Here is a 12265-nt window from a genome sequence, read left to right as displayed (position 1 = left end):
GGGCAAGCTGGGCAGCTGCTCAGGGTGCCAACTGATGGGGGGGCACCTGATAGCAGCTGTAAGGGGCGCGTGGCGTCCCTTACAGCTTCCATCAGGCGCCACGCGCCTGGCTCCCGCAGCGCCGATCCACTTGCATCCCCGCAGCGCCGGGCTGCACGCCAACGGCCATAGCTGGGCTGCGCGTGCACCATGCATCCTGAAGGCGGGTCCTGGGCTGCGTGCCAGCAGCTGTAGCCGGGCCACGCATGCGCCATGCACCCCGAAGGCAGGCCTGCTCCCCACAGGTGCCCATGCCCAGGGCTGGCCCTGGGTGGTGGCTCCACACGCCTTCTGGCACAGCATCTGCTTGCCTCTGCCCTGCCTCCCTGTCCCACATGCCTGCGATCTGTGCCGCCTGGCCTACTCACAGTGCTTGAGGGTCTTCCCCCTCCCTCCCCCCCCCCCCCGAGCAAGCGGCTCCAGCATGTGCTGGTGACCTAGGGCCAGGCCCTTAGCTCAGACATGCTCTCCCGGGCCCCCCACGAGCCAGGCTGGTGTTGCAGAGGGATGCTTCTGAGGCTTTCTGGAGCCTCAGCTCTGTGCTCCCTGGGCTTGACACAGAGCAAATCTGCCCCAACAGCCCGTGCAGAAAGGCTGGGCTTAGGGAAGGCTATGGCTGCTGCTGCTGCTGAAGTAACTGGGGCTGAGCTGCCCAGCCATGCTTGGGGGCAGGGGTGGGGGAATACGCACAGCTGAACGAATTCATGAGAGGGGGCAAGGTGTGTGCAGGGAAGAAGGAAAGGGTGTATGTGGGGATGGGCAATGGGGTTAGGGGTGGATGATGGGGTGAGGGGGCTATAGGAATGGAGGGAGGGGGATGGGTGTGGAAGGATGGAGGGAGGAGGGATAGGCAGTGTGGTGTGTGGAGGGGGTAGGATAGGAAGGATGGTGAGTATAGGAATGGAGGCAGAGGATCAAACTGAAGTACAGGTGTGGGGGGGGAGCTGGGGTGGCCTGGACTGGGCCCTGCCTGGTGGTGAGAAGGGAGGTCCGGGGCTGCCTACTCCCGGAGGAGGGGGGTTGATGAGTGTAGTGAGCAGGTGGTACAGCCCTCTAGTAAATAATAAAAGGACTAATGCATGTTAATCAGACAAAGCACTGGGTGGTGAGAGGATTTCTCTGGCAAAAATTTCCCACACTCCCTTTTTTCTGTTTTAGCTGAATTCTCGGCATCCTTAAAGATTACCTAGTATCAGACAAAATTTACCAGCAATGCTCTGGCTTGTACAGGTTTGGGTTTACTATCTGATGCAGGGCAAGTACAAAGGAGTCAGCAGACATCTACCAACATAAGCCATATTATTTTGGTAAGGGTATGGAAAAATCCCTTATGGCAAATAAAAAATGTCCAGGGGAATACACTACTGACCTCCCCTTCAAAAAAGCCCTCCCACAGAAGGTAAACTTTTATATCCTAAAAAAGTCTTACACACATAAATAGACTGACTTTCTTCTCCACATGCCTTTAACGTGAGTTACAGCTTTCAGAACAAGGTGTAGCAAGGTGAAAACTAACCTAAGTACTGCTACTGTCAGCTTTACTTCTACCATTCAGAACCCTGTATCTTGCTAGTATCACTGCTGCAATCAGATGTATAATTCTGCAGCAACTCTCAAAGTCTCTGAGCAACAGTTGAGGCTGATACTGAAGTTTCTTCTATTAAGGCTACGAGTTGTAAAACGAATGCCAGGGTAGCAGAAACATGACTCCTTAGAGCCATCAAAAAAGCCAAAAGAATGAAGAGTAGCAAGCCCCTGCCACCTTCCACATCAGACTTAGCTTTCTGGCAATTTTCTAAGCCCTGTGTGTAGGTACATGGAAGTAGAAAGTTAAGATATGTACAACCCAAAAGGGTAATGGGGTGTAGTAATAAGGAGAGAAACTGTTTGGGAGGAAGTAAAAAGGGAAAAGGAAACAGGTTGGTTAATATTATGTAGGGATTGTTTTGGGTGGGAATATCTACAGAGCTGGACACTAACAGCATTGTAGACCATTTCTTTGGGCAACTGAATTTTTAGTCAGCAGTATGCTTTTCCAAGAAATTTTACAAAGCTGATTTAAGAACAGACTGTGCTCAATGCAAGAACAAAAAACCAAACCAAAACAAAAAAGGGAGCTGGAAATGCACAGGAGAATGGAAACCTCTTTTTGATAAGAACTGTAGAATGCCACAGAATTCCAAATAAAATGTTATTTACCTGGCAGGAAAATAACCAGCCTGCACAGTTCCCTGGTATGAACAAAATTAGGAACATACGTGAAATTGACCTAGGTGAGAGACCTGAAGTATTTTAGATTGACTAATATTGCACAAGCTCTTATCCAGAAAGACAAGGGATTAGATAACTTGACATACAAGAAAAGAGACATTATGCTGATTGTCTTAGTTGTATGCATTTAGTAAGCAACTGCATTCAGTTTGCAAACAATGTACCTCAAACATGTGGTGAGAAGGGGAGGAAGAGGAAGTGATTGTTCCAGTCTTCCCACCTTTGAATAATATTTGTCTCCCATCACTGTTGCCATATTAAAGAAAAACATAATTAAAAGTGTCTTGGATTAACCACCTCTCCTCCCTTCATTGTTAGGTAAGAGTTTGAGACTAATCTGGAAGAACACTTCTCACCAACTCAAAATTCACAAGCAATCCAGGCACAACACAAATAACGATGGAAGACAGTAGTAGCTCCAATGAGGTATTTTTGTCTCACACAAGTTCAGGATTCAAATACTTTCCTTCCAACAAAACTAAAAAGAAACAAAAAAGACTCAGTATCTATTCTTTGCTCTCATCCCAATCTTCCAGAGCCCAGTCTGGCATCTTTGAACTGTACTCAAACTCTGCTCCCTTGTAGCGCAAGGCATGCAAGTACATTACTAACTCCTTAGGAGATGGATCCTGCCTCACTATTTTACAATCCTCACACAGAGGGTCCTTTTCTTCTGAATGATCATCTTGATTCCCACTCTTACTAGCTCCTTCAGGGTTTGCTTCATGTGTTTCTAGCCTGGTGTCAGAATTCTGTGAAGCAGCCAGTATTTCAGCTTCTCTCTGACTCTTAGAGTCATCAGTTCTGCAGGAATCTACAGCTCTGGACATAATCTCAACTGGCTCAGTACAGCATCCTGAACTGTCACATTCTTTATTTCCCACAATGGGCTTCAAGTCCTCCTCTGAAATGTCCAAGATGCTCAAGCTCTGTTTGGAACGATGTTCTTCCACTAAAGCCTTCAGAAGTTCCTCATCTGTCTTATTAATCTCACCACCCTTGCCCTTAGAGGGACCCCAGGCGTCCAAATTGTAGATGGGGTCATTGACAATAGGATATCCTAGAAACTGCAAATGGACCCGGATCTGGTGAGTACGACCAGTGTAGGGAAAACACTTGACCACACTGGTTTTACCATTATAACTAAGTCTTTGGAAGACAGTTTTACAGGATTTGCCTTTGGAGTCCACACGACACACCCCCACTTTGTAAGAAACAACCAGGATGGGCTCCTCGCAGGTCACTTCATTTTCTGGAAATTCCCCAAGCACGCGGCAGACGTACTCCTTTTCCAGCTACAGGGGAAAAAAAAAAAGAGAGAGTGAAAAATCAATTCAGACTCAATGTAAATGTCTGAGCGCCAAGTACATTAAGCTTAATACTAACCATTCCTACCCTCCCCTTCACTTAAAGATCTCTGGGGGAGTTCAGACATTTCAGTTATAGGATTGCAGATAAACAGGAGAAGAAAACATACATCTCAAGAGTGCTTCATTATAAGATGAAATCTTCTATTTAACTTACACTGGTTTCTGTCCCATTCAGGCCTACTTTAGGAAGCTATCAAACTTGAATAATAATTCAACATGTCAAGTAAAACTTCAGATTTTCCTTGTGTCCCTTGTTTTGTGCCCTTGCCACAAATCTCACAAATGGGCTTTGGGCAGGTTGCAGGCCCTGTATGAAGAACACCTTTGTGAGGTAGTATTTGAAAACTGTCTGAGCACTGTCCTATCAAAATGCGGGTCTTAACACTGCATATGGAGCTATGAGATTTTGGTATAGGATTGTTATGGAAATGTGCTATAGTTTGGGTAATGCCCTCAGACCATTTTCCTCAAAGCCAAAGGCACACTGGCTCATCAGCTAGGTGCTAAAAGGACATGACCTATTTAATCAGAGATATTCCAGCAGGAGAGTGATAAACAAGAAATTTATAATTTATCTCAAGGACAGCTGGCACCTCATGTAAGGGAACTGCCTAACACTATGAACCAGAAAATACTCTTTCAGTACAAAGAGTTGAAAGATAAGAAGGGAGAAATAATGCCTTTAGATACCTCTCCTTCCCATTCTTTAGTCACAGAAGGTCACTTGAAACACAAAGGTGCATCATAGAACTAAGGACAACAGGGATGCTGGAACAATTTTTGAAGTCGAGATGCTGAAAGTCAAACTAAAAACTGTTAACTCTGTATTTAACGGAAAACAATTCAACATAAGAAGGGCCATACTGGGTCATACCCATTGGTCCATCTACCCTCACATCCAGTTTTCTGACAGTGGCCAATGTCAGATGACCCAGAGGGAATGAACAGCACACAATTATCTAGTGATCCATTCCCTGTCATCATTTCCCAGCTTCTGACAAAGACTAGGGATACCATTGCTGCCCATCTGGGTAACAGCCACAGACCAACCTATCTTCCATGAACTTATCTATAGTAAACCCTTGCCATTCACGGGTAGGGATGTTAGCATATAGTCATTTAAATGATTCACCTATAAGCCTGGGTATATCAATAAATCCAAATGGCGCCCCCCCCCCCCACTCTTTTGCTGTATCAGAGGCAGCAAGGGGGCGGGGAGGGGCGGGAGCTGATGCCCGTGGGGAGCCAGAGAGGCAGTAGTGTGCAAGGTGGGGGGGGGGGGGGGAAGAGGAGAGGAAGAAGGCAGGAGCTAGTACACATGGGGAGCCAGATTTCAAGCCAATTCTCTACACATATCGGTTCCCGCGGAGCTGCCTGCTCCCCACAACTGCTGCCTCTCTATCAGAGGTAGCAGTGCAGGGTGGGGTGGGCAAGCAGGAACACTGGCTTCGCGGAGCTATTGCCTCCCCCCCTCCCAGCTGCGTCCCCCCTCTCCCTGTATCAAAATAATTTAAAGATTATTAATATTTTGTATGTTTTTCTACGTCTTCAAATATATCGATTACAAATTGATCATCAATTCAACGTGTACTGTGCTCTATTTTTCCATTACAAATATTTGCACTGTAAAAAAGTATTTTTTCAGCTCAGATCATACAAGTACTGTAGTGCAATCTGTATTGTGCAAATTTAACTTACAAAGGTAGAATTATTATTTTTATATAACTTCACTCAAAACCAAAACCAAAAAAATGCGAAACTTTAGCGCTTACAAGTCGAAGCATACAAATATTTAGCATACCTGGTACATAAATACCTTGTAATTCTGGCTAGAAAAGTTCCATGCAAATGTCTGTTTTTACTTCCAAGTATCACTTTAAATAAGAAGTGTGCAGCATTATCTCCTGTACACAAACTTTTTTGTCTTAAGCAATTAGCTGAGTAAGTAGCACTGAATGGGCTAGTATGAGGTCAATTGAAAAATTCTATTTCATTTATATTTTTGATTACAAATATTTGCACTGTAAAAACACAAATTGAACACTGTAGATTTTGTATTGTTTTAATTGAAATCAACATACTCGAATATTTTAAAATTGCCAATATAATAAATTTAAACCAACGTGTTTGAGAAGCTTCCACTTAAGGCAAAGACTGGTGCATATTCGTTACCTTTTGAAGAAATGACAGACTAATTTACAAGCTTGTCTGGTCCAGTGGGCTAATGAATGTTACAAGGCTGGGACTCAGGGATATTCAGATGTCATCCACAGATGGCAGGGCATATCATTCATGTGCTCAGCTGAGAGAGACTTCACATGAACGATCAGAGCCCAGAAAGGTTTGCATTCATCACCAAAGCAAATGGAAAAGGGGCATCGCAGGCTGGAGGGGATATAGCAGTACCGAATGCACCCTGGGGAATGTCACAACAGGATACTGCATGAAATACTTATGGGAAAATATTAGTCCTTCAAAACTGAAATAGGGATTTTATTAAAGCTAGTACATTTCTTAACTATACAACCTACTGAGGCACCCCAATTCTGCTCAGTGGAGCACCACTTTAGCATCTTACCAAGAGCACAAAAGGTACAATTTGCACCTGTCTTAGTGAAGAGTTCTGATCTACTGAGACCACAGATCTTAAAATGCAATCCCCCTAGACATACATTGTGTGTACAAAAATTAAAAATGAATGCAGCCACATGCTGCAATGAAAATTTTGGGACTTGTGTTTGGCCAACAACCTGTAGTTGGACCAAATCTACTTCATCATTTCTTTAAGGATGCACTTTGAACATCATTTCAGTCCTCACCTGTCTTTGTCGAACTTGCTCATCAATCCTCTTAGACACTTCTGCAGTCTTGGCAAACATGAGCACACCAGAAGTCATGCGATCAAGCCGGTGAATAGTGTGCAACTCCTTCAGGTTATGCTCTTTGCCCAAAATGAAGATGACTGTATTGTGTCGAAATCTGCCACATGGGTGTACTGGTAAAGATGAGGGCTTGTCCACAACCACCATCTCGTCATTGTCTACCAAAATTTGGATAGGCTGAGCAGTGACTGGAGGCTCATGGCGATGCACTGTATTCCTCAGAAAATCGTTATTCTATAACCAAAATAGATTAGAAGAGATACAATTTCCTCAAACATCAATTTGAGAGAAATAAGGGATCCAAACCCCACATCCAGAACAAAGTGAAACCCTATATCAAGAAGCCAACTAAAACTGCACTGAAAAATAAAAACGTATTATAATTTAGCATACTGGTTCATCAAAGCTCATCTCAATAAGACTCTCATGCCTATAATTTTCTTAGGCAAGGGGAAGACTCATAATGCAAAAGACAGAGCCATCCGTAGAATGTATGGGGCCCTACACAGTACTATTAAATTGGTGCCCTATACCCGATGGCAGACAGGAGGAGGAGGATTTTTTAAAGAGATGTGATTTTATAGTTTAAGCAACAATAATGAATTTTTTTTAAACGCAATTTTTAAACTAAGGCCCTGTCCTAAATTCAGAAACAGACAGGGGTTGGAAAATTATTTCATTACCACTTGAATTAGTTCTGCTAATTGGTATGACAGCTTTTTCACTTTTAAGTTAATTAGACCCTCTCCAAGAAAAGCCACAGGAGAGGGATAAGGTGAAGATGGGTGAGTATTAAGATTCAGTGGTGCCCCAAATATTTGGGCGTGCCAAGCAACTGGGATTCTGCACATGGGTTAGGACAGTATCAGAGGCAGCAAGGGGGGCAAAAGGCCCCCCCAGCAAAAGGCCACTTGTGGGTAATGCTGCCTAAAGGGGATACATTTCTCCCTGACTCCTGCAGGTATGTTACCTTTGCCCTGAAAGCCACATTAATTGAGCTAAAACTTAAAAACACAACAAATAGTCTGGTAGCACTTTAAAAACATTTTTGTTTAAAAAAAAAAAAATGCCGGTACTAGGGTTGCCAGATGGCAAAGTTGTCCTGGGGGACATGCCAGGAAAAAACCACTGGGGCCGAAATGCGGTTGCAGACCCTTTAAATTGCTGAGTGTCCTGAGCAGGCTTCTGTCTAGCATGGCGTGAGTGCTCCCAGGGCCGGCTGGGGCTGTGCTGGGTGAAAACTGCAAATGCACCCAAAGGTGACAGTATGCCATAGTGATGCATACCGTCACACACACAAAAAAAAAAAAAAAAAAGAAAAAAAAAAAGAAAGAAGCACTGACTATATTTAAATATGGTTGTCACCAAATTATTTTTGTTACCATATGATCAGAAAAAGAGCCATAACAACATGTTCGAGAACTAGGTTCTTTATGTAGGCTATTCTCATCCCTACTCTAGGTCACTGCAAATCAGCTACATACATTTCAAAAGATCACTTTAATTAGCTGGGCTTTGCAATCTAGCTAGGGGGTTTGGGATTCTACTTGATCTTGATTTCTTCTATAGCAGGAAACATGACACCTTTTTCTCCATCCACCAGGAGCCAGGCAATGAAGCTGCATCTGCAGTAATCTTTAACCTCCATGGATACTCGTTAAGGAATCTCCAAGTTACTGTTTTGTTACAAACCAATTCCACAAGCCAAATATATAGAGAAGGATTCACAAGTTTCTCATGCAGATAGTTTAATTTGTGATACTGGATGGCTGGGACATTATCAACCAACCAAATAATGAACGTGCCAATAGTTCTTGATATTTGTATAGAATCTGTTGTTAGTACTCTGCCTTTCCTAGTGCAAACTAATGGTTATCAGCCTCATTTAACTATTTAGTCTTTAAGGTGCTAACTTGGAGATTCCTTAACGAGTATCCATGGAGGTTAAAGATTACTGCAGATGCAGCTTCATTGCCTGGCTCCTGGTGGATGGAGAAAAAGGTGTTATGTTTCCTGCTATAGAAGAAATCAAGATCAAGTAGAATCCCAAACCCCCTAGCTAGATTGCAAAGCCCAGCTAATTAAAGTGATCTTTTGAAATGTATGTAGCTGATTTGCAGTGACCTAGAGTAGGGATGAGAATAGCCTACATAAAGAACCTAGTTCTCGAACATGTTGTTATGGCTCTTTTTCTGATCATATGGTAACAAAAATAATTTGGTGACAACCATTTGTTGTTCAATTTTTCCTGCTACAGATTGACTCCACTTTTACTTTGAAACTCATCTACTCACTGCCTCTTTCTTCCTCCTCCTCCCATATATTTGTTCTTTCCCCATTTATTCTTGGTTCTGGACATCTGACACTCAGATCATCTGAAGAAGTGGGCTGTGCCCAGGAAAGCTCATGCTACCATCTACATGCCTTGTTAATCTTTAAAGTGCTACCAGACTTTGTTGTTGTTGAAGTTCTTCCTCTTAGAGAGCGGCAGCCGTGAGCCGCCCAGTGGGCAGGGCTGTGCCCCACAGAGGCAGCAGGAAGGCGAGCGTGAAGACGACCGAAGGGCCAGGTAGGGGAGCTGCACGCGGGAAGACGTCTCTCTTCCAAGGGGGGGGGGGGGTTAAAGTTGTTCCCTCCCCCGCCCGCCATGAGCTATAACCTACGACTGCCCGGGTGCCACGCCCCGGTAACCCGGAGTCTGGCGCAGGCGGGCGGGGGCCCTGTCCGGTGACTCGCCTTGAGCACGATGCCGAGGTCCCGCACGGGCTGCTCGTTGAGGCGCAGGCGGCCGGCGCTGGCCGCGGCGCGGTAGTAGCCGATGGGCTGGGCGCGGAACTCGGTGCTGAAGACGTGCAGCAGGCTCCTGCCCACCCAGCGCCCCTTGCAGTAGGTCTGGAAGTCGAAGTGGTAGGGCCGCACCTTGCGCAGCCCGCCCTCGAAGTAGTAGCGGGTCTCGGCGAAGTGCGCCTCGCTGAAGCTCACGCCGGGGTTGCGCTTCCTCGGGGGCGGCACGTAGCGCTCGGCGCGGCCCGGCCCCTTCGCCTCCCCAGCCAGCAGCCGCCGCCGCTTGGCCGCGGGGGGCGCATCGGGCTCGCTGCTCCCCGGGCCGGGCTCCTCCATGCGCGGCGCTTGCGCGGAGCGCGAGCAGCCGGCTCGGAGCAGGCCCCACTCGGCAGCCAGCGCCCGCACCGCGGCCGACCTCGCCCACATGGCCCCGGCGTGCGCGTGATGCCCTGCGGCCCAGCCAATCAGCTCTCCCATTTACGGTGACGTCTAGCACAGGCAACACAGAGTGCCCCGCCCCTTTGGCAGGAGTTAGCCGCGCGCTCCGCTGAGCTCACCGGCGCAGTTTGTTACATAGGGGGAGCGGGCCACCGCTGCACGCTACAGCCAGGCCGCGGGAAGAGGGAGCCAGGACAGTGCAATGGGCAAACCCCTGCGGCTTGAGCACGGGCTCTGCCGCCAATCTGGCCGTGGCAGTTGCAGTGATTGTGCTAGTATCCCAGCCACGCCATCTACGACATGCTGGGCTCCTGCTTTGTCCTCGCCAAGTCTGCTAGCCCCTAGCCCGTTCGCTCCCCCCCTCCATCACGCACAAGCTGTACAGGAAACTGATGGACACAAATGCAGGAAGCAACAGCCAGCTATGAAAGTAGCAAGCTGCCCAGGACAGGGGACCAGAAAACGTGTCCGAAAGGCATAACGGGATGGATAAGCCTCACTTATCAAGAAAAGTGAAGCAAGCCCTAGAGGGCCATTTGGTCCTTACAAAAACATCACTCTGCCCCCGCACTGCTGGCATGAGGATTTCCAATGCTGTCTTTTTCTTTAGATAAGGTAAGCATGAAATGCCAGTAAGAGCTTCCTTAGTTCAGCTTTATTAAATTGGACCACCACCTTTCAGAACCCAATTTGAGGAAAGAAAAAGATTTCAGCTTCTAGAACATGCACATTCCAATTTCAAAACAGGGCTAATTAGTATCATATGAAACATGGGAACTGTCTGTTTCATCTTAAAAATAGCTACTCAATGGAGGGAAAAAATAAGTTAAGAGAAAGTCCTGGGAGCCTCTCTTTCAATTCTGATGAAGTATTTACATGGTTGCTAATGTCAAGTCCTGGCTTCAGCTACACACGTGTTGCTAGAGCTGGTGGACTAGCTTCCCAAAAGGGATGAAAAAAATTTAATCTAGAACGTTAAATGTATCAAATTAATACTGTAGCTGTTCTTCAAGCATCAGATGAAGTCATGAATATAATGCACTACCATTTAATCAAGTACAATACACATGAATTCTCAAATCTATAACAGTATTGTAACTCTCCCTTCTCTATCTGCATGGATATTATATACTTGCCGACCAAACAGCAAGTCAGCTTATCTGGCTTTACTAAGAGTCCAGGAAGAGGTAAGTCAAGGTCTCCACAGCCCAGGAACTGGGTGTTGATTGAGGAAGAATATTCTCCTCTCACTCTTCCATACCAAATTCTTTAAAAAGCAGAACACACCTTTGCAATATGTCCACGTTTAAAAAAAAAGATTTATAAAGCAAAAGTCATACACATCTATAGCTGCTTCCTCAGGAACTGGTTCATGAGCTTTTCCAAGAGAATTTGATATTCTGTTAGAATTCATCCCTATGTGTAGAAAAAAAAAGGCAACTGTTATTGCTGTGAATAAATTCCGTGTTGTCTTTTTCCAATGATAATGCATATGAATAAAATATTTATGAAAAACAGAAGGCCAGACTGTGCTGGGAGCGATAATGCTCTATTAATCTTTAATCTCTAAAATACCAGGAGATGCACAGTATGTAAACCCCTTCCCTTCACCTAGCTCACTGCATTGGATACAAATCTGGGGGGTTGACTTTTTATCCTGCTTTCAACATCTTCTCATTGATAAAAACAAATGTAACAAGACAAATTAGGAAAAACTTTAAAAACAACAAATAGACTAGTAACACCTTAAAGCCTAACAAAACATGTAGACGGTATCATGAACTTTCATGGGCGCAACCCACTTCAGATGTCTGGCTTCATCTGAAGAAGTGGATTGCGTCCATGAAAGTTCATACCACCACCATCACATTTTGTTAGTCTTTAAGGTGCTACTAGTCTATTTGTTGTTTTTTAAGTTTTTCCTGTTACAGACTAACTCAGCTACCCCTCTGAAGACAAAATAGAACCAGGGAAATATTTTTACCGAGACCACTGCTTCTCCTTATCTGTCAAGGGAACATAGATCACTCCCATCAGTTGTCTTTCCACAATTTGCCCATCACTGGTTTTGTCATATTGCATCAGAACCTGGTTTGCACCTGCAGGCCCAACTGGCAAGATCAAACGGCCACCTGGCTTCAACTGTTTCAGCAACTGGCAATCAGAAAAGAATATCAGCAAGAACCAAAAACAAGTTTAAATAAATTTAAATACCTTCCACAGCCTAATAACTTAACCAACCAACCAACCGAGGTGCTAATTTTTCCTCATCAGCCTCTTGTAATTTGAACATCCCCATCCCGAGTTCCTTATTCTTGGATCTGGACTTTTAATACTCCAGCCATCAGAAGAAGTGGATTTTGCCCATGAAAGCTCATACCATCATGTTTTGTTAGTCTTTAAGGTGCTACTAGACTGTTAAGTTTTTCCAGTTACAGATTAACTCAGCTACCCCTCTGAAGTTTAAATAAGGAAAGACAA

The 12265-nt window shown here is 45.2% G+C and overlaps 2 protein-coding genes across 2 annotated transcripts in view; both read right to left on the bottom strand.

Moving 5' to 3' along the window:
• Positions 1-1054: 1054 nt before the first annotated feature.
• RPUSD2 (RNA pseudouridine synthase domain containing 2) lies at positions 1055-10100 on the bottom strand. Its single transcript, XM_075927100.1, has 3 exons — positions 9299-10100; positions 6500-6796; positions 1055-3605 (listed from the first exon to the last, which is right to left on the bottom strand). The coding sequence occupies exons 1-3, from the start codon at positions 9821-9823 to the stop codon at positions 2817-2819; spliced, it is 1611 nt and encodes a 536-aa protein (XP_075783215.1). The 5' UTR covers positions 9824-10100; the 3' UTR covers positions 1055-2816.
• Positions 10101-11764: 1664 nt separating this feature from the next.
• Positions 11765-12265, bottom strand: part of LOC102463330 (protein-L-isoaspartate(D-aspartate) O-methyltransferase-like) — a 101234-nt gene continuing 100733 nt past the window's right edge. Inside the window, exon 8 of the mRNA XM_075926111.1 lies at positions 11765-11938. Coding sequence (XP_075782226.1) covers positions 11765-11938 — 174 coding nt within the window. The remainder of the gene's footprint in view (positions 11939-12265) is intronic.

Source organism: Pelodiscus sinensis, chromosome 4, assembly GCF_049634645.1.
Source record: "Pelodiscus sinensis isolate JC-2024 chromosome 4, ASM4963464v1, whole genome shotgun sequence".
NCBI lineage: Eukaryota > Metazoa > Chordata > Testudines > Trionychidae > Pelodiscus > Pelodiscus sinensis.
This window is presented reverse-complemented; position numbering and strand designations above follow the sequence as displayed.

Bases quoted from the DNA above. Each gene is read 5' to 3' on its own strand.
- RPUSD2 (XM_075927100.1), bottom strand. From the start codon at position 9,823: ATGGGAGAGCTGATTGGCTGGGCCGCAGGGCATCACGCGCACGCCGGG. The intron at 6,797-9,298 runs GCGAGTCACCGG...TTTTGGTTATAG, and splicing joins ACCTCGGCATCGTGCTCAAG to AATAACGATTTTCTGAGGAA. The intron at 3,606-6,499 runs GTGAGGACTGAA...TTTCCCCTGTAG, and splicing joins AGCAAGTTCGACAAAGACAG to CTGGAAAAGGAGTACGTCTG.